This window comes from Schistocerca piceifrons, chromosome 5 (assembly GCF_021461385.2).
Source record: "Schistocerca piceifrons isolate TAMUIC-IGC-003096 chromosome 5, iqSchPice1.1, whole genome shotgun sequence".
Classification (NCBI taxonomy): Eukaryota; Metazoa; Arthropoda; class Insecta; order Orthoptera; family Acrididae; genus Schistocerca; species Schistocerca piceifrons.
In genome coordinates, this window is record NC_060142.1 from 114,962,390 (window position 1) to 114,985,118 (window position 22,729).

Genomic DNA, 22,729 nt, shown 5'->3' on the forward strand with positions numbered 1-22,729 from the left:
GCAAGTAACACTGTAAGTGATGACATGCTATGGAATATATGCTTGTCTCAATTGCCAACAGACACCCAAAAAATTCTTACAGTGCGTGCAGGCAATTTAAATGCACTGGCGCAAATGGCTGTGAAAAGTATCCTTTATCAGGTGTCTCAACATTGACACTGGGACAAGAAAATATGCCCACAGTGACACTAGCTTCCTTGCAATTGCAGATGGCAGAACTGACCAAAAAGGTAGCTGCATTAGAAAAAACACACAACTGTGTACAGCCACGCTGACGACAGTCAAGGTTGTAATCAATCGCCTCTACATAGAATCTATGCTGGTACCACAAGAAGTTTGGTAATGATGCTTGAAAATGTATGTAACCTTGCAAGCAGAAACGTGAATCAGACACCATAGCAGTGACAACAACTTTTATTTCCAGAATGAGAGTTTCACTCTGCAGCAGAGTGTGCGCTGATATAAAACTATCTGTGCCACACCGAGACTCAAACTCGGGACCTTTGCCTTTCACGGGCAAGTGCTCTACCATCTGAGCTACCCAAGCACGACTCACTCCTCATTTTTACAGCTTCAATTCTGCCAGTACCTTGTCTCCTACCTTCCAAACATCACAGACGCTCTTCTGCAGACCTTGCAGAACTAGCACTCCTCAAAAAAGGATATTATGAAGACTTGGCTTAGCCGTAGCCTGGGGATGTTTCCAGAATGGTAGAGCACTTTCCCGCAAAGGTCTCAAGTTCGAGTCTTGGTCCGTCACACAGTTTTAATCTGCCAGAAAGTTTAACAAATTCTATTGCGAACACACACCGACTTTTTGTGACAGACTGTGATACAAAACTACAATACCTGGTCGATACAGGGGCAGAAGAGTTGGTATACCTAGCAAACTGCCTACCATGCCAGAGCTGTGATGATTGCTGTCTATTTGCCACTAATGATTCCAAGATTAGAACATATGATTGAATAACATTATTCCTTGACATTGGGATATGCCATGTGTTTGAATGGCAATTTATATTGGCAGATATATCTCAGACTATTATCAGAGCTATTTTTTGTCCTTCTATGACTTTCTGCCAGATCTGCGATGTCAGAAATTAATAGATTTGACTACTAATCTGCATACACCAGGGAAAATCTGTTGTGTCATTCACCAGTGTTACACACAATCACAGGTGATACACCATATGTATGGCTATTGATAGGACATCCTGAGATCACTCAGCAGCCACATACTCTCTCACCAAACAAGCACACAATTGTTCACCACATTTTGACCATGCCAGGGCCACCAACTCACACTTAGCCTAGACGTTTGATGCCTGAAAAGCTAAAGGTAGTAAAACAGGAATTTCACAGCATGCTATCGCAAGGTATCTGCAGAGTTTCTAGTAGCAGCTGTGCGGCCCTGATTACAATGTGCTTAAAAAGAAGAATGGATGGCACCCCTTTGGTGACTATCACCAATACAATTCAAGGACCATCCCGGGCCGGTACCCAGTCCCACACAGATGACTTTTCTGCAAATGTTCACAGTTAAAGAATATTTTCTACCATTGGCCTAGTCCAAGCATACTATCAGGTCACTGTAACTACAGAAGACATTCCTGAAACAGCAGTGATGACACCATTTGGCCTGTTCCGGATGCCATTTTGACTGTGTAATGCAGCTCAGACCTTCCAGCCCTTTATGGTCGAGGTGACAAGAGATTTAGATTTATGGTATGTGTACATAGATGATTTGTTGGTGATGTCCTCATCAGAAGAGGAGCACTTATGCTGTTTGGCACAAGTATTTGACTGCCTACACACACAGGGAGTAGTAATTAACCATGCCAAGTGTTTTTGGTGAGGGAGAGGTGCACTTTTGAGGATATTTGGTGAACACAGAGGGTATTCGACCACCACACAAAAACGTAGAGGCCATAAGTAAATACTCCCAGCCTTTCACAGTCAAGAGAACTATGACAGTTCCTAAGAGTAGTAAATTTTTCTACCAATCGTTCATTCACAATCACATACTGATAACCACACCATTGAATGAACTATTTAAGAGCACACCAAAGCCTAACCACAGAGTAGACTAGCGAGGCAGACAGTATGTTTAAGGCATTCTATAGTCATAAGTTGTTGCCATCCCAGCAACATTTAGCAACATATGACCATGAGCTGTACTCTGCTTATGCTGCTGTCAAAAGAGTCAAACACACATTAGAAGAGTGACAGTTCACCATCTACACGGATCATAAGGCACTTTCCCATGCCTTGAAGTACCGGAGAAAGCGTTACCGAGGCACCTGCGACACTTATATTACATCAGCCAGTTCACGACCATTGTTGTGTATGAAGAATGGAAGCCGAATTTTGTAGCTTACACACTCTTGCATGTAGAAACATTGAGAGCAGTAGCAGATGACACTGTACATGTGGAAGCAGTGACAGATGCCACTGATTACGACACCCTCGCACTTGTGGAAGAAAGTGATAGTAAGTTGCGTGACTTATTGCAACAATCAAAAGGTCTGAGGTTACAGATCATGACATTGCCTGAATCAAATGTAGAATTATATTGTGACATAGCAGGAGGAAAGATACACCCATACATGCCACAGGAATTCAGAGCACAAGCAATAGCATCAAAACACAATCTGGCACACCCTGGAGTAAGGGGCGCAATCAGATTAGTCAAAGAGAACTTTGTTGGCCAGGTATGCGCACAAATTGTGGAACATTTGTAAAGCGAGGCATTATGAGCCAGAGGAATAAAATCATGCTGCATGTCAGAGCACTGTTTGACACATTTCTTCTGCCAAATCATCATTTCAAACATTTGCATGCTGACTTCATAGGCCCACTCACAGCTTCAGAAGGCTGCAGTTATTGCCTCACAGTGGTAGACAGGTTCAGCAGGTGGCCTGAGGCATTTCCAATGAATGACATTATGGCAGAAACTGTGGTACAAACATTTTTTCGTGACTGGATTTCCCAATTTGGAGTCCCACTGCAAATTACTGCTGATAAGGGATGGCAATTTGAAGCCCACATCTTCAGAGCATTGACCACATTATTATGGACAAAGCGCTTACACACCATGGTATACCACCCTGTATCAAATGATATAGTTGAGCATTTTCATAGGCAGCTAAAATCAGCAGCGAGATGTCACACAACACAGAAATGGACACAGATACTGCCTGTTTTACTATTAGGTCTACGAACATCATTTAAGAGTGGTACGAAGAGTCGAGCAGCAGAATTGGTATATGGACAAATGTTACGCCTACCTGAAGAGTTTTTGCACAGCATGGCAGATGACAGGATTACTGCCTCAGATTTCACCACCCAGTGAACAGACCATATACACCAGATGAGATGGACATTGGTCAGAAACCAATTGGAAAGACACTTGTTCATTTTTGGGGCTTAGACAAGTGCACAGATGTGTTCTTACACAATGATACAGTGTGTAAGCCATTGCAGCTATCGTATGGAGATCATACCTGATACTCAGTAGGGCCAGCAATACTTTTTGCATAGTGGTCAATGATGCACCCACCACAGTCCCATTGGAGTAGATCAAGCCAGAATTTCTGGATGCAAGAGACATTACAACTACTATGGAATGCAAACCAGAGAAGACAGAAGAAACAGCAACAAGAGGTGTTTCTGTGCCCCATGAGTACCTCAGAAAATAGACAGATTACTAACCTGCTCCCCATTAGAAGCACTGACTCATGATGCACCACCAAGTTTCAAGGAAAAAGTAGTTATGAAGGTTGGACGGTGTGTCAAATTCAGTATGCACTATTGTTGGCACTAAAGGGCAGAGTCATGCAGTGAACTGTTTTGACGTTTTGTCCTTGCAAATGTACAGTGGTGCATAAATGTTCCATGCAGTGGCAATTTTAAGCTGTATTGATATAGTTGCTCTTTGATTCACATTTCTGTTAGTTATTACCATGTTTTACATTGTGCATGCATTCATGTTTGTACAACTGTCATCTGTTATTGAGTATATGTGGGAATAAATATCTTGTTTTCTCCACTATGCACAGGAACAATGATGTACATAATTACAATACCAGAAGAACAAATAACATTCATTACTCCACATGAAGGTTGTCCTTAGCACAAAAATATAAAACATACAAGATTATTCAACTGCCCACTGTATGTGAGGTAAAGCCTCCACTACATTTTTTGAGTGCTTCAGACATTCAGCATCAGATTTGTGAGGTGATTGGTGATAATGCAGTTTGTGAACATAAAGTGTGGAAATCAATAAGAGGGTTCAAAAACAGCCATGAAAAATGTTCATGTTGGAGAATGCTCAGCTCACCCATCTGTGATCACAAAGTCTTTGGTGACTGCAATTGACACAAAAATTCATGAGAAAAGAAGATTCATAATAGCCACACTCTCAGTGGATTTTCCTCAAGTGTCTAGAGCTGCACTGTGTAAAATTTTGTCCGAAAACCTGAACTTCAGGAACTGACACTCTCAACATGTACCAAAATTCCTCACAGAAAGCCACAAATGAAAGAGATTGACTAGTTTCTTCACCTTTTTGACTTGTTATGTCAAAGGAGAGAATGAAATTTTGAATTGAATTATCACAGAAGGTGAAACATGGGTCATTTCACCTCTGAATCCAAGCAGCAGTCAATGGAATGATGGCACGCAAACTCTCCTGAACCCAAACCAACCCTGCCACAGAGCAAGATCATGGCAACTGTGGTTTGGGACAGGCATGGTGTCCTGCTGGAGAACTTTATGCCATGAAGAATGACATCAGTATAGAAGCCTACTGTACAATCTAGACCAGACTGCAAAGTGCACTTCAGAACAAAAGATGTGGCATGCTGATGAAGTGAATTTTGCTCTTTCATGATAGTGCAAGGCCTCATGCTGCTGACCATATTCGGGAACTGACTGACATTCTCAGTTGGGAAGTTTTGTACACACACCGTATAGCCCTGACCATGATGTGAGCAATTTCCACCTTTTTTGGCAGCTGAAACATCATCTTGGTGGGAAGCACTTCAATGATGATGAAGAACTAAAAACAGCTGTGTTCTCTTGTCTTCAGAGCATGCAGCACACATCTTTGAAGAGGGATTTCAAAACTTAGTTTGAAGGTAAGACAAGTACCTAAATAAACAAGGTGGTAATTATATAGAAAAATAAAGAAATGTATGTCTAACCCCAAAATAAATGTGGTTTGAAAATAAAAGATTTGACATCTTACTTAAAAAAAACTCATATTTTGTTATTTGAATGTAAAATAAGTTGTTCCACATCATTATGATTTATCAAGTAAATGATTCGTGAAACTTGATACCAACCAACTAACTTCAAAAAATACAGAAACCCAACCACCCAGGATGCCCTTTGTGAGTTTATGGTTGCCTCCACAGAGAGACTCTCTGCCTTCTGAGTCAACACCTGCAGCATATTGGCCATAACCTACCTTCCTATATAAGACACTAACTATTCCGTCGGACAGTCCACAGTCTCTGACCCTTTACCACCTGGTTCCCTGCCCCTCACTGTCAATGACACCTCCCTCTACACTAACATTCTCAATACCCAGCGCCATGCTGCCTTTAAACACTACCTTCCAACCGAGCGAGGTGGTGCAGTGGTTAGCACACTGGACTCGCATTCGGGAGGACGACGGTTCAATCCCGTCTCCGGCCATCCTGATTTAGGTTTTCAAATCGCTTCAGGCAAATGCCGGGATGGTTCCTTTGAAAGGGCATGGCCGATTTCCTTCCCAATCCTTCCCTCACCCGAGCTTGTGCTTCGTCTCTAATGACCTCGTTGTCGACGGGACGTTAAACACTAATATCCATCCATCCACTACCTTCCGAGACTGACTCCAAACATATAACCAGTTTCCTGGCCACCATGACTGCTATATCCTTGTCCACAATTACTTGTATGAAGGCATCACCCACAAAAAAATCCATGATACAGCTGTCAGCACTCATATAGCACCATGCTATGCCAACCTATTCAAGTGGCCATTTAGAGGAATCCTTTCTAGCCAACCAGAATCCTAAACCTCTCACTTGATTAAGATTCATGTGTAACATCTTCATGATCTGAACTGAGGGCAAGGATACACTATCCACGTTCTTCCAATACCTCAGCACTTTCTTCCCCATTCAATTCACCTAGTTCCCCTCAGCCCATCAAGCTACCTTTCTTGACGTTGACTGCCTCACAGATGGCTCCATCAGTACCTCCAGCAACATCAAACCTACCAATCACGACAATATCTCTGCTTTAATAGATGCTGCCCATTCCATACCAAAATGTCTCTCCCATACAGCCTAGCCACCAATGGTCATCACTTCTTCAGTGACAAGCAGTTTTTCTCCACATATGCCAACAATCTCAGAGACCGAAAGTACCCTTACTACCTCATCCAGAAACAAATCTCCTTCACTTTGCCTCCAAAGTCACCTAACATACCTCACATACCCACTGACTGGTCCAAAGGAGTGACACCTCATGACTCAGTACCATACATGACTGAACATCATCATGCCAAATGAAACTAATACCCCCCAGTGAAATGGAGCCTCTGGAAAATAGCACTGGTGAAGACAGTGATAATTTAAAATCATTGACTACCAACTTCAATTATTACTTCCTTACAGTGGCAGCAAACAGTGCACCCATTTATAAAGAACCAAAGGGACAAGCAGTAGATTTGCTTGTGCAGATTCTCATGCACCACCATCAGAAATTATTTTCAAAAGTAGAACTCATAAGGAGATTACAAAATTCATCATGTCACTAAAAGGTAACAGTTCTGCTGGCTACAATGGCGTTTCTAGTAGAATATTAAAATCCTATGCTAACTTGATAGGATTACCCTTAAGCCATCTTTGCCAGCAAACAGTGATTTGGGGCATATTTCCTGATATCTTGAATTTGCTGCAGTAACAACCACCTACAGAACTGGAGATAAGTAAACCACTTCTAATTTCAGACCTATATCAGTGCTTCCAATCTTCTAAAAATCATTTGAAAAAATAAAGCCTGTGATAGAATACTGATTCATTTAACTAAGCAGAATTTGTTAGCTACTTCTGTTTGGCTTTCATGAAGAACTATGAATCGAGAAAGCAATATGAGACCCCATAAATGATGTGCTAGCAGAGCTAAACAAGAGGACTTTGCCAAAGCGTCTGATTGGGTGCCTCAAAAATTCTACTTAGCAAACTAAATAATGAATGAATGAGAAAAATTATATGTATTACTTGTCCACTTTGTTATATTTTATATTTTTGTAAAGATTGTCATAGGCCTTTCCATAGTTATTTGGGCATTCCTTAGGTGAGTCCATTCAATGTAAGCGTCTGAAGACTTACAGGTCAAATTTGCTTGCGTATTGGATCTGAGCTCCCCGCAAGGCCAGTTTCTCACACAAACAGCATATCATTTGGTGCTGTCGCCCCTCCTCCACCCCCTCTTCTCCATCCCCTTCTTGCTCATTCACACATTAGTTACCTTTCCTTCCTTTAGCCTTTACTGTGGCTTTTACAAACTTTGCATGTGGGCACCCCTGGTGTCCCTGTCAGAGGCCACTTGTTTACCTTGAGACCACAGAATGTTTCCCAAGTGTTTGACATCCTATTTTGATGAGACATTGTTGTTTTTATCTAAATTATTGAGCTTCACGATATGTAAAGTCTGTACTGTGAAGTATTCCTTGGAAAAACAAAATTCTGTGAACATTGCACTCTTTGCTGTTGTGTAGCTTACATTCTGTCACATTTTAAGATATGTAATATTGTGTTAAATAAAGTCATTAGCTACCACAATATCTGATGATCCTAATGTTTGTTGAGGTTCTTCACTACATGTATTTAACTGTATGATTCACTTATAAATGCAGATTAGTCCTCACACTGGAGATTGCACACCTGGGGTCAGATGAGTGAAATATATAAACCAGAAGATTAAAACAAAAGAGCTAATTGGGGCCCACAGGGCTTTGTTGTTTATTCATTCATTGTGGTCTGCACAAGGAGGAGAGCCTGCAGGGAACGAGGATGAGTCAAGGTATACATTAACATGAGATAAAGACATCAGAGAAACTTAATCTATTACTGTATGAATGCATGAATTAATAAAATTTTCTTGGGATTCCAGCCATGTCAGATGGTTACAATCCCACCCCATGAGCTTTCGACTGAGCTCTCCTCAGTCATTGTCAAGTGGTAAGAATGACTGCTGTGTTGCCATGGCCATGTCATTATATAGCCACACTGCTGGCAGTGACATAACTAGTACTCTCTTCATTGCCATATATGGTAATGTTTTCATCCCACATCTGTTGCAACCATTTTAACCTTGCAATGGCCGGGTCCCAGGCTGTGCTGAACTGCAAACTGCCGTTCTTGTTGATGGTGTTTTCAGATGTTTTTATTTCAATAGCTTCTTTTATGATGCTACCACAAAATCCCTTCGTCCTCATAACGACGGGTGTTTTGTCGAATAGAATTCGGTGTCCATTTCCTAAGGCGTTTTCTGCAATGGCCGATTTTTCTGGATAGAGTAGGCGTAAGCACGTCTCGTGTTCTGTCCGACGTTGCTCCACAGTGCGTACTGTTTGGCCAATGTAGTAACAGCCACATTGACATGGTATCTTGTACACTCCCGGTGTTCTAAGCCATAGATCATCCTTCATAGGCCTCATGAGCTGTCGAATTTATGCTGGGGACCTGAACACCAATGAAATGTTATATCTCTTCAGGAGCCGGCTAATCTTTCCCGACACAGTACCACAGAAAGGCAAAAACACAAGTTTCTTGCTTTCTTCTTCAGTGGTGTTCTTTTCTCTGTTGGTGTGTTTCTTGCGTGTCACACCAGATATAGAATGTGACACCTATCCATGGCTGTACCTGTTTTCCCAGAAGACCTTTTGGAGGTGGCTCAGTTCTGGTGGCAGACTTTCAGCATCTGAGATGACTTTAGCACGATGGACGAGGGTATTCAGAACGCCACATTTTTGTGCCGGATGGTGGTGGCTGAGAGCGTGCAGACCAATCTGTTTGTGTCAGTTTCCTGTAGACACTGTGGCTGAGGTGCCCATTGGTTTTCCATTGAATGACGACGTCAAGGAAGGACAATGCACCATCTGTCTCAACTTCCATCGTAAACTTGATGTGGCCATGAATGTTGTCCAGGTGTTCTAAGAATTTTTGCAGTTTTTCACAACCATGGGGCTAGATGATAAAAGTGTCATCGGCGTAATGATAAAAGCAACTTGGCTCAGTTGGAGCCGTGTCCAAGGCGATGTCTTCAAATTTTTCCATAAAAAGGTTGGCTATGGATGGAACTAATGGGCTTTCCATACCCACGCCATCCAACTGACCAAAATACTGGTCGCCATGTAGGAAATATGATAATGTCAACGTGTGCTTAAACAGTCCCACAATTGTGCTATCAAATAACTGGGAGAGGAGATCTATACAGTCTTTGACCAGAACATGTGTAAACAGGGAGACCACAACCAAACTAACCATTATATCTTCTTTACTAAGACCCAGTTGTTTAATTCTGTTGATAAAGTCGTCGGTGTTCTTGATGTGATGCACACTATGACCCACATGCGGTGCAAGGAGGCTGGCCAGGTGTTTTGCCAATCTGAAAGTGGTTACCCAATGGTGTTCACAATGGGACAAAGAGGAGAATCCGGTTTGTGGTTCTTAGGTGATACAGTTTGGCTATTGGATGCTGCTGACTAACTCACAAATATTGATAGTGACTGAGAAATGTTATCAAGTTAGTTACTTGGTGCTAACTTATAACATGATATGTCCTTTTTGATTACTAACCCAGAACTGACTGAGTATTGTCCTGTGCATCTATCAATAGATGCACATTTGAACAAAATTCTAAATATATTAGTATGTTTTTAATATTACCAGAAAATAGAACGAAATCAAAGGACACGAAAATATATGAAGCAAAACAGAAAATCTATCTAAAAACAAAGATGATGTGACTTACCAAATGAAAGTGCTGGCAGGTCGACAGACACACAAACAAACACAAACATACACACAAAATTCAAGCTTTCACAACAAACTGTTGCCTCATCAGGAAAGAGGGAAGGAGAGGGAAAGACGAAAGGATGTGGGTTTTACGGGAGAGGGTAAGGAGTCATTCCAATCCTGGGAGTGGAAAGACCTATCTTAAGGGGAAAAAAGGACGGGTATACACTCGCACACACACACTTATCCATCCACACATCTGCTTGTGTCTGTATATGGAAGTAACATTGGAGAGCTGAACTGGGAGGGGGTGTTGGACAGAGGAATGGGAAGGTATTGTGTAGTGGGTATGGGGACATTCAGAACCACCTTGGCCTGTATTTGTTAACCTACTGTCTCCATACCTTCATCCAACAGCTTTCCCTTCCTCTGTCCATCACTCCTTCCCAATTCACCTCTCCACATCACCTTCATTGTCTGCTGCTCCCATCCAGCTCTGACACCACTGCATCACATGACCTGCCACTGACCCTCCTATATTCCTAGTCAGAAAACTGGCTAGCTCCCTCCAAGCCACTAGCTACCACCCCCAACCCCTCTTCCTGCCTTTCACCTGTGTGTTTATTCTAGCTCCCAAAAGGATTTCTCTGAAGCTAGTAAGTTTTCTTTTTCTCTGTGCCTGTCAATGACTTGATGCTTCTACTTTTTGGTGGTTAGTCTCCTCTACTCCTAAAGTATTTACATTCTAGCAGAACTTTCCTACCCTCTCGTTGAACACTGTCTTATCGAATACACCTTCATTGTTGAGTGGGAAATTTTATGTGGTTCAAAGAAGTTGGGGGTGATCAGACAGTAGCTTAACTACTGGCACAGCATCCCAAGTCAGATAAGCCTCAGCAGAAGAGCCAGACAAACTGCATCCCACATTATAGTGATGGGAGGGCTCAAAAGGCATAGGGAAGCGAACCTTCCTAAGGGAGTAAACCCTAAAAAAATCCATGTCTGTCAGGGTGGTGGTTGGGTGTAGGGCCAATAACCCCACACTGTGAAAATTTCATGTTGTATAACCACAACAAGGGCCTTTGATAATGGATAGTATGTACAGAGCATGATTTCAGCAAAGAAAAAGGACAAATTATTTGGCCGTAGTGACTTGAAATATATGAACAATGCTGAAACCTGGAAAAATTAAAGAAACAGCTAAAAAGATTATGAAATTTAAGTACAATTTTGTGGCATTACAAGAAGTGAGAGGGCAAGAGCAAGAGCAGATAGATATGCCTCAGTATTCTCTGCTATACAGTGGACCAGAAAAAAAGAACAGGTCAATTTTGAACAGAATTTATAAAAACAATAGAAGTTAGAAAAAGGCTTTTGGATTTTGAACCTATGAATGAAAGATTCAGCAGACTGAGAATAAAAGGGAAATTCAGAAATATATAACAATAATAACAGCATAAACACCAGCAGAGGAAGCAGAAGAAGGATTAAAAGAACAGTTTGATGAAGTAGATGTAGTAAAGTACAAAACTACAGCCTGCTGATAGTTTTGGGAGACTTCAGTGTAGTTGGATGAAATGAAGTGGAACAGTATCAGAGAGATACACCTTACATGAAGAAAGTAGTGAGACTGGAAATATGCTATGTCAGTTTGTTGCTAGAAATAATTTACTCATCAAGAGCAACTTTTTCCACACAAAAGAGTACATCTTGGAACATGGAAATCAAGTGTAAGTGGAGTAGTTAACCAAATAGACCAAGTGTTGGTAAAAACACGACATGCCACATCAGTCATAGATGTACAGAGCTGCAGTGATCCAAACTGTAATTCAGACCACTATGCTGCAAAAGCTGTAATGAGAGAACAGTTAGCAGTGATAGACCAGAACGTGAAAAAAGCAAATTGGAATATAGAAGAACTGAATGACCCTGGAGTCGTAAAAGCATATGAAATAAAAATTAAAGATGTCCTATGTCCTGACAGCCAGTGAGGAAGCAATAGGAAACCAAGATAGATGGAACAGGATCCAGAAAGTGGTGAAATAGGTCGCAGGAAAAATAATTGGGAAAACACAAAGGGAAAAGAATGAATGATTTGACAATGAATGTAGACTAGCAATAGACCATAAAAATGCAACAAAACTGAGAGTGCTACAGAGAGAGAGAGAGAGAGAGAGAGAGAGAGAGAGAAGAAGAAGAAGAAGAAGACGAAGAAGAAGAAATGTGAAGGTGTATAAAGAATAGATGTGTAATGCTCATAGAATGTGCAAGAAAAAGAAAAAGGAATGGCAAGAATAAAAATTTCAAGAGAACTAAAGGAACAGAATGAAACAAGAAAATCCTATCATGCAATAACAAAGATGAGAAAAAAATTTCAACCAGTACAAATTAAATTTAAAAATAGAAATGGCAGCATAATCAGAAATGAACAAAAAATGTTGCAGAGATGGGCAGAATATTTGGAACATAGTCTCAACTCAGATCAGGTATCAAGAGATCCAATAAAACAGGAGGAGATTATGATTATGGAGGCTTGAGAAGATGAAAGGGAAGAAATAAAAAGACCACCAATGTGGGAGGTGGAGTCAGAGATAATTAAAACTGAAAACCTGGTGAAGATGGGATAGTGTCAGAACTTATAAAATTTGGAGGTAATCTTGTAATATATGAAATACATGCTCTAATAAATGACGTATGGGAAAATGAAAGTATGCCTATATATGCATATAAGAAAGGAAAAAAGTGAGTCTGTGAAAATTATAGAGGCATAACTTTACTGAACACACCCTACTAGATATTTTCTGTTGTGATGAATGAAAGGTAAAAGCAGTGCACTGAAAATCTCCTTGGAGGTTACCAATGTGGTTTCAGCCAAATAGAGGCACTTCTGACCAATTGTCTGTTATTAGACAAATAATAGAGAAATTTTATGAATACAACATAGAATTTCACTTCCTGTTTCTTGATTTTAAGCAAGCTTTTGATAGTGTCATAGGCCAGTGTTGCATAAATCACTTAAACAATTGGGCATCTGAGACAACTTAGGAAGGTTAGCTGAATTAAAAATGAGGGACACAAAGGCAAAAGTGAAAGTGATCACCAAAATGATCAAGAGCTTTAACTTTACTGATAGAATGAAACACAGTGACGGTCTCTCGGTGCTACTGTTCAGCTTAGCACTGCATGGTCTGATACAAAGGACAGACAGGAGAGGATCAATAATGACGAAATCAAGTGAAATATATGCATATGCAGATGTTATTGCAATTGTGGCTAGAGATGTACAAATCTCTAAAGAAATGTGTGAAATAATGGAAGCTGAAGAAGCAAAAATTGGTAAATGAAAATAAGACCAAATACATAGTAATGCCCAATTCTAAGGCAAGAAGAATACTATATGACCTCAAGGCCTTTAATGATGTTTTAGATCTGTTACCTGCTTCCATTATTTAGGCATCCTCCTAACCAGTGATAATAATATGAGAGAATGTATGAGAAAGGATACAAGCGGGAAACTTAACATGTTATGCAAACTTACAAGTATTCAAGAGTTCTCTAATTACAAGAACAACCAAGTGAAGATTGTACTATTACATTGTCAACATGTTGTTACGTATAGGTCAGAAATGTGGACAGTGACAGAAGCAGATATGAACAACCTAAGGTCATTCAAAATGAAAATCCTGTGAAGAATATAATGGGCCCATGAGAGAAGCAGAGGGTTGGAGAGTAAGGTAGAACCATGAAATACAAGGGCTAATACAAGAGGAAGATAAGGTGAATTTTTTTAAAATCTCAAAGAATATGCTGGGTAGGACAAATGGAGGTGATGACAGTTGACAAGATGCCCAAATGAATTTTATTTCACCAGAAGGAAGGGCTGACCAAGAGCTAGATAGTTGGACAATGCCTTTACTGACCTTACCAAAATTGAGATCTGAAGATGGAAGGAAAAAGCAGAGAGTGGAGCTGTATGGAGGAAAATTGTTGAGGAGGCAAAGGCCCATCAAGGGCCTTAGTGCCAAAAGAAGAAGAACTTTCCAATAGTTATTTGATCCAATTTCTTTCTGGGAAAAAAACAACTTTGATTGCCATATACAGTAACCACTGAATCATTCCTTCATTCACCCATTGTGTATGCTAAATTTTATGATGAAGGAAAGCCTTCAGAGATTTGGAACAAGTCAAATTATGCATTAATAGGCAGAAGCTACCACTGCTGGCTATAGTTGTGAAATATTCTAACAAAAAATCATGAGTAGCGCTAATCATCTCAAAATGATAAGTGTGGTAGTTACATCTACATTATACAATGAAAAATACAACTACTTTGGAAAAATGCAACTGCCCGTCATCCTACTCTACTCAGCTACTGTTTTTGTCCAATATTTAAAACAGAGCATTTATTTTACTTTATGCAGACCATTATCAGCTGTCTATATACATGCAAAAATGCATTTATTTAATGTAAATAATAGAGTTACATGCAGTTTATGGTCTTGATTCCAAGTATGCTGATAAATTTCTGAAAGAGTGGCTAATGAGGTATTTTTTTACCTTGTTTTTAAATATTTGGAGATTTTCAATTTTCTGCCAAACATCCACTGGTAACTGATATAGGCTTTGCAACAGAATATAAAATTTCATTTTGAACCCTAGTGGTGGGATGCATGTTCTATTTGGAAATTATTTCTACTTTTAATGTTGTGGTTGTGAATTGATGAGTTCATCCTATACTCACTCTAGTTACTAACTACAAATACCATTAGGAAATATATGTCAGATGTAAGTGTAAGTCAGAGAAAAGGCTTTTGGAACTCATTTGGTTACCAACTTTTGACAGTATTCTTATTACACACTTCTGCAGAGTAAATACTTTTTTCAGCTGCAGTGTTCCAGATGATTATGCCATAGGACAGAACTTGGTCAAATACATTATCAATCTTGTACGCAGGTGAAAAAAATGAGAGAGATTTCCAAGGGCAAAGAAAGCAGAACTGAGCTGTTTATTTTATTAAACACAGACTGACGCCTGTTGTGTAGGAATTTCACTTACCGAGCCTTAGCCAGTGTATGCATAGTGATCTCCACCACTGTACCTATAAATTGATTTTCTTTGTTTTTGGAAGGCCCTTATACAAGATTTTGAAGGCTTAAGGGTTAAGTTTTGGTTGTGAACCATTTGTAAGCCCATTCCATTATTCTCCTGGTTATGTCTGTTGTTTATGTGTTTGAGCCCTTTATCAATATATTTCCATCTTCAGCGAACATCGCAGTTTTTGCAGAATCCTACAGTGTTTCAGGTGAATTATGTATGTAGGCCAAGAACAGGAGTAGCATAAAGATGAACCTTGTGGCACACCGTATTAGATGTTTTCTGACTCTGAATTTAATCTTATTTCTGTTGTATCACTTGGTAATGTGATACTTTGTTTTCTATTGGATTCCATACAAGTGGCAAAACAACATGCTGCAGGATATAAAATTAAAAATTACCAGTACAAGGCATGAACAATCTGGAGCATTATGAGACATGATATGAATATGTGACTGTAGGCTTTCCCGGCGTAAACTATTGATGAAGGTTTCTCGGGTCTCCAGCCAGGTGGTAGCGTTGATATCTCGCGACATTTCGGGAAGTGTCATACCACCCATCTTCTGGCGAGATATCAACGCTACCACCCGGCTGGAGACCCGAGAAACTTTCATCAATGATATGAATAAACTCTATACTTTGTTTTCCATTTTTATAAATGTTGAAGCACTTGTCATAGAGAATGTGTAAAAAAAAAGTCTAAACATTTATCTGTGATTAATATTTCATTATTGTGCATGAAGTAATACAAAAATCTGCAGTGTGTTTACTTTTAACTAGTATTTATGTTTTATGCGAAATATCTCATGTCTCCAATAAAGCAATAAAATAATTTTCAAATTGCTCATTATGGTATGACCAAATCATATTTAACATGAGCACAGTGAAAATTATTTTGAGAAAAAGAAATTGTAAAACTTTACAAGCATTCTTTGCAACAGCCTCAAATGATAAAACTTCCCTTTTTCTGTCACACTACAACACAAACTTTTCCTCCTGCAACAAACTAGGTTCTGTGGGTCCCAGATTTGCCAGATGGAGAAATGAGCTTCTTCTCAGTTTCTGAAGATGGTACCGTACGAAAGTGGATTATTGGACTGGAAGGATTGGCCAAGGCTATTGTACTCACACTGACCCTCGCCAGAGATCCAGTTCCAGGACCATATGGTACTACAGTCAGTTTAGTAGGTGAGTGGCAAAGAGTTATAGATTCTGTAGCAAAGACTTTTTGTGCATACTACATTTACATATTAATAAAGTAATGGATAATTGTGAGTAGAAACTGTGTGCAGTGGAACTGCATAATTTAGTACCATCAGTAGGTATTAGTTATAATCTGTTTATGAGTGGAAGACAGGAAGAACTTGTGTGCTGCACAATATGCTTATGGAAGGAACTAATGCATGCTTGGATTTGCTCATTAAGTGTAAAATGATCTTTTTTTTGTCACTTGTCGGTTCTTTCACCTCTGACAATAATTTTTCAATTGAGAAAATGTCAAGATTGACCATGGTTTGAGGTACATGTTGAACTGCAGCCCCCACCCCCCACCCCCCCAATAATTGGCTGGGTATGTACATTCATAGGTCTGAGGGTGGCAAAGATATACCATCTCCAATGAGATTATGTCAAGTAAAGTTCAGGTGCCTGCCCAGTTGGCCGTGCGGTCTAACACACGGCTTTCCGGGCAGGAAGGAGCGCCTGTGTCAAGGTCTGGTGAACTGGCCAGTTTGTGGATGGTTTTTAGGCAGTTTTCTATCTGCCTCGGTGAATGTGGGCTGGTTCCCCTTATTCTGCCTTGGTTACACTATGTCGGCAATTGCTGCGCAAACAAGTTCTCCATGTATGCGTACACCACCATTACTCTACAACGCAAACATAGGGGTTAACACTTGTCTGGTGTGAGACGTTCCCTGGGGGATCCACCGGGGGCCGAACCACACAATAACCCTGGGTTCAGTGTGGGGCGGTGGAGGGGTGAAGTGGAGTGTGGTAGTTGTTGTGGGGTTGTGGACCACTGCGGCTGCGGTGCCTCTCCGTCGTTTCTAAGTGCCTAGTTATACAATACAAAGTTCAGGTTATAACTATGAGGTCTTTTGCAATGGATTTCTTGTATATACTGTTCTTTGTGTACTTGTTGAGTTAATTCTTACAAAAATCTAAGCTTGCAAAAATAATCACCATTTTCCTCATTGGGAAAGCAGCTTATTGTTGAAGAAGTAGCAGAATCACACAGATCAAACAATGGAAAATTTCTGTGTGATGAGAGATTATATTACGGCCCATGATGAAACTTCATTCAAAACATCTTTCTTTACATCATGATGTATAATATGAAACATACTGATATGCAGCCATTCAATGTAAAGTACCTGCTTACATGCATTACTCATTGTGATTCTCATTTATCTGTTGAAATTGTTGACATAAGGCTGCGTTAAGCAGTAGCAGATTTTTCTAAATTCCTGTACTTAATGTGCTGTTGTTGGGTACAGCACTGGAAAATGGTTTCAATAGACTGTCCCACAAAGCTTCTGACACATTCACATAGAATATTACAATATATGAGACATGAGAGACATGATGCAATATCTCTTTAATTTGTGTAGGCGTCCTAAAAAATCCCATATTTGTATATCAAACAATGGAAAATCCAGGATGGAATTTAACAGTCCAGAGAAGGAAAGTTGCTACTCACCATATAGCAGAGATGCTGAGTCACAATAGGCACAACAAAAAGATTCACACAATTATAGCTTTCGGCCATTAAGGCCTTTGTCAGCAGTAGATACACACAGACACACACACACATACTCATGCAAATACAACTTGCACACATGTCTGCAGTCTCAGGGAGCTGAAACCACACTGCAAGCAGCAGCACTAGTGCATGATGGGAGTGGCGACTGGGTGGGGTAAGGAGGAGGCTGGGGCGGGGAGGGGGAGGGATAGTATGGTGGGAGTGGCAGTCAGTGAAGTGTTGCAGTTTAGATGGAGGGCAGGAGAGAAGGTATGGAGCGGGTGAGGGGGTAAGTAGTGGAAAGGAGAGAAATAAAAAGAAGAGAAATAAAAAGAATAAATTAAAAGACTGGGTGTGGTGGTGAAATGACGGCTGTGTAGTGCTGGAATGGGAACAGGGATGGGGCTGGAAGGGTGAGGACAGTGACTAACAAAGGTTGAGGCCAGGAGGGTTACGGGAATGTAGGATGTATTGCAGGGAAAGTCCCCACCTGCGTAATTCAGAAAAGCTGTTGGTGGGAAGGATCCATATGCCACAGGTTGTGAAGCAGTCATTGAGATGAGGGGATATCATTTTCGGCAGCATGTTCAGCACTTGTTTTTTGGCCACAGTTTGTTTTTGGCTTTTCATGTGAACAGACAGCTTGTTGGTTGTCATGACAACCAATCTGCAATGGGGCACCATATCAAATGCTTTCTGGAAATCTAAAAATGTGGAGGCTGCCAGTTGCCCGTCATCCATAGTTCTCCGTATATCATGTGAGAAAAGGGCAAACTGAGTTTCACATGAGCTGTGCTTTCTAAAACCATGTTGATTCATGCATATAAGCTTCTTGGTCTCAAGAGAGTTTGTTATACTCAATTGAGAATGTGTTCAAGGATTCTGCATTCTGCAACAAACAGAAGTTAGGGATATTGGTCGGTAATTTTGTGACTCCATTCTTTTCTTCTTCTTGTATACTCAAAAATCATCAAATAAAACTGACTGAATCTTAAACATACATGGATTAAAACAATCTTCTAGCCATGAAATGTGATGTTGCTATTGTGCCTCTGAATATTTGATTTTGTTTTTATGACTGAGCTTGGAACAATAACTTCCTCCAGAATGTAGACAACAATAATTTACTTAGTTTGAAACACTAAAAACATTGTACCAAACAATGTAAAATCTGGGATGGTATAACAACAAAATATAGTATACTGTCTGTATTTGTAGTTTTGTTAAAACATTAGAAGAATAATGAAGATTCTCTTTAATCTGTTATATATGTAGCCTGAGTGGTTTTATTTACTGTTCAAGGATAACTCTTTGCCATTTAGCAGACATTTAAATGTCTTATACATTTGTGCATATGAGTATTTTTTAATAAATTTTCATTCAGTATAAAGTTTATTCAGTACTTTTTAGGCCTGTATCATTATGTGGTATTGTGGCAGCCATGCCACAAAAATGTGAACTGACCAGAGCTGCACATTGCCGGCTCAAGTTAGATGTGTCAGGTGTCCATAGATGTGCTTACTTACTGATAGGCAAAATTCTGGCAACAAGTGGCATACACAGGTGCAGGTCAGCAACAGCAGTGCAAACTGAGCAGCCATACAGTACAAACACATATTTCCAGAGTTACAACTGCAGTCCATGGACCATGTGGGTCGAAATTAACATGATCCCCCCCACCAACACGTACAGAAGTTTGATGCTCTTTGTTTGCTTTGGCTGTGAAATATAGGGTGCAGCAGCATTCATAGTAGGATATTAAAAACACACCATCAGGCAGTAACTGTAATTTATTTATTACCTCTTATGTCAATTAATAGTTAAAGGTATGCCATTTACTAATGTGTAAGGCATTGTCCATTGTGTGGATTACTTTTTGAATATGACTCCTGTCAAATGATGCCCCCTCTGCACAACACATTTATCTAGGTGGTGTTGGAAGCTTTCCATAACTCGGTGTAACGTATTCCCTGGGACATTGCTGATGGCAGTTCTGATGCGATCCTTTATCTCAGGAATGGTGGTATAAAATGTTTGGAACACTTCTTGCTTCAGGTAGCCCCAAAGGAAAAAGTCTGCACATGAAAGGTGAGGACAAATTGGATGAAAATCAGTGTGGGTTTAGGCCTCTTAGAGGTTGTCAGGACCAGATCTTTAGCTTACGGCAAATAATGGAGAAGTGTTATGAGTGGAACAGGGAATTGTATCTATGCTTTATAGATCTAGAAAAGGCATATGACCAGGTTCCTAGGAGGAAGTTATTGTCTGTTCTACGAGATTATGGAATAGGAGGCAAACTTTTGTAAGCAATTAAAGGTCTTTACATAGATAGTCAGGCAGCAGTTAGAGTTGACGGTAAATTGAGTTCATAGTTCAGAGTAGTTTCAGGGGTAAGACAAGGCTGAAACCTGTCTCCACTGTTGTTCATATTATTTATGGATCATATGTTGAAAACAATAGACTGGCTGGTTGAGTTTAAGATATGTGAACACAAAATAAGCTGTCTCGCATATGCGGATGGCTTAGTTGTGATGTCAGATTCGATCGAAAGTTTGCAAAGTAATATTTCAGAGCTAGATCAGAAATGTAAGGACTATGGTATGAAGATTAGCATCTCCAAAACGAAAGTAATGTCAGTGGGAAAGAGATATAAACAGATTGAGTGCCAAATAGGAGGAACAAAGTTAGAACAGGTGGACGGTTTCAAGTACTTTGGATGCATATTCTCACAAGATGGCAAAATAGTGAAAGAACTGGAAGTGAGGTGTAGCAAAGCTAATGCAGTGAGCGCTCAGCTACGATCTACTCTCTTCTGCAAGAAGGAAGTCAGTACCAAGACTAAGTTATCTGTGCACCGTCCAATCTTTCGACCAACTTTGTTGTATGGGAGCAAAAGCTGGGTGGATTCAGGTTACCTTATCAATAAGGTTGAGGTTATAGATATGAAAGTAGCTAGGATGATTGCAGGTACTAGTAGATGGGAACAATGGGAGGAGGGTGTCCACAATGAGGAAATCAAAGAAAAACTGGAAATGAACTCTATAGATGTAGCAGTCAGGGCGAACAGGCTTAGATGGTGGGGTCATGTTACACGCATGGGAGAAGCAAGGTTACCCAAGAGACTCATGGGTTCAGCAGTAGAGGGTAGGAGGAGTCGGAGTAAACCAAGGAGAAGGTACCTGTATTTGGTTAAGAATGATTTTGAAGTAATAGGCTTAACATCAGAAGATGTTAGCACTGAATAGGGGATCATGGAGGAATTTTATAATGGGGACTATGCTCCAGACTGAACACTGAAAGGCATAGTCAGTCTTAAATGATGATGACGATGAAAAGTGAGGTGAGCAAAGCGGCCAGGAAATGTCATGAAAATGGGAAATTACTCTACCAGGAAATGTCTGTTGCAAGAAATCCATGCAAATTCTGGCTGTAGGCGAGGTCGCTCCATCTTGTTGAAACCATACTTGTTCCATATCCACATCTACCATACTTAATTGGGGAAGAATGAAGTCTTGCAGCATCTTTAGGTAGCAGTCACTAGTGACAGTTACAGCCACACCGCTGTCATCCTCAAATAAGTAGCGGCCATTAATCCCAAAGCTCTGATGATGTAATTTTACAGGTGCATTCAGTGTTATATGTGAATAGTGTGTGCAGATAGTGTAGTGAATGGAGTCATTAGTAAAGAAGTAATAAATTAAAATATCATGTTTTATGCTGAAGTTTTACTGAGTGAATAGTGAAAATGTTGTAAGAGATAAACTTTTATCATATCATCATTCTATGTAAATATCAGTGAGAGGTGTAAGCAAGAGTTTCATAAGCTTTGAAAATATGTGTAAAGTTTGTTGGAAGTTGCTAAAGTGCTCCGTCTCAAATACTGGATGAGTATAATTTGTGTAATTTGTGTGTGATAAGTGACACTGCCTGAGACAGACACACAGTTTCTAATGGTAAAACATGTCTTACTCTGTTAAATCTTTAATGTTAGTGCCACTTAATGAGTAGGTTGTGACAACATTTTAAAAGCTGGTAGTAAAAATCAAATTTGTATTGCCCCTGCAATCCATTCAATAGACAACCTGCTACAGAGGCATGCACCATGTGTTGCATTACTCATTCAGTAATATAGATGCACTTTTTTGTTTTAGGATCTGGCACTACAATGGTTTTTCACCCAAAAGAAAAAGAAGTATTTTTAGTTGGAACTGAAGAAGGACATATATACAAGTGCAGCACTATGTATACTGCTTCATACTTGATGACATACAATGCACATAACATGGCAGTGTATAGAATTCATTACAACAAATACAACTCTGACATATTTGTTTCTTGTAGTGCTGACTGGACAGTTAAGATATGGGAAGACAAAAGAAGGTAGGATACCACTATTCTGGTTATGCAAGATTACTTTCTTTTCTTTCTTTTTATTATAATTCAGTTGTTTCCATTTTCTCTTAAGCTGCATACATATACCAAAAAGATATACAGACTGTTTATAATTAAAGTTCCAGCTTCAAAACACTGTAAAAACAAGAGCCGCTGCACAGAATGACATCACATTTGAACAGAATATATTTTAAGAAGGAGGAAGCTTTGTGGGGAAAAAACTTAATGAAAATTTTCCCACTAGATGGCATTGCAAGCATCATAACATAAATGGTTTCAGCTACAAATGACAGATGAATTGCAATATGACTGATATGATGCAGGTTGCACATTAAACCAACTGTACTGTGTAATGTACATGACTGCACAAGTTTGGCATTCAATGGTTGTTGCACTATTAGTTAGGCAAGCCCACCCGCCTTGGCAAGGTCCTGCCACATCAGATGGGAAAAATTAGTTTTTAACTGTCCTGTGTAGTGTTGA

General features: G+C 39.9%; 1 protein-coding gene and 1 non-coding gene across 2 annotated transcripts in view; both read left to right on the forward strand.

The window, feature by feature from the left end:
* The window catches only part of LOC124798777 (dynein intermediate chain 2, ciliary-like), a 247,215-nt gene that overhangs the window by 155,607 nt on the left and 68,879 nt on the right, over positions 1-22,729 (forward strand). Inside the window, exons 6-7 of the mRNA XM_047262307.1 lie at positions 16,125-16,302; positions 22,006-22,234. Coding sequence (XP_047118263.1) covers positions 16,125-16,302; positions 22,006-22,234 — 407 coding nt within the window. The remainder of the gene's footprint in view (positions 1-16,124; positions 16,303-22,005; positions 22,235-22,729) is intronic.
* On the forward strand, positions 5,631-5,703 carry Trnaa-cgc. The gene has a single exon. It is a non-coding gene; the product is annotated as a tRNA-Ala (tRNA).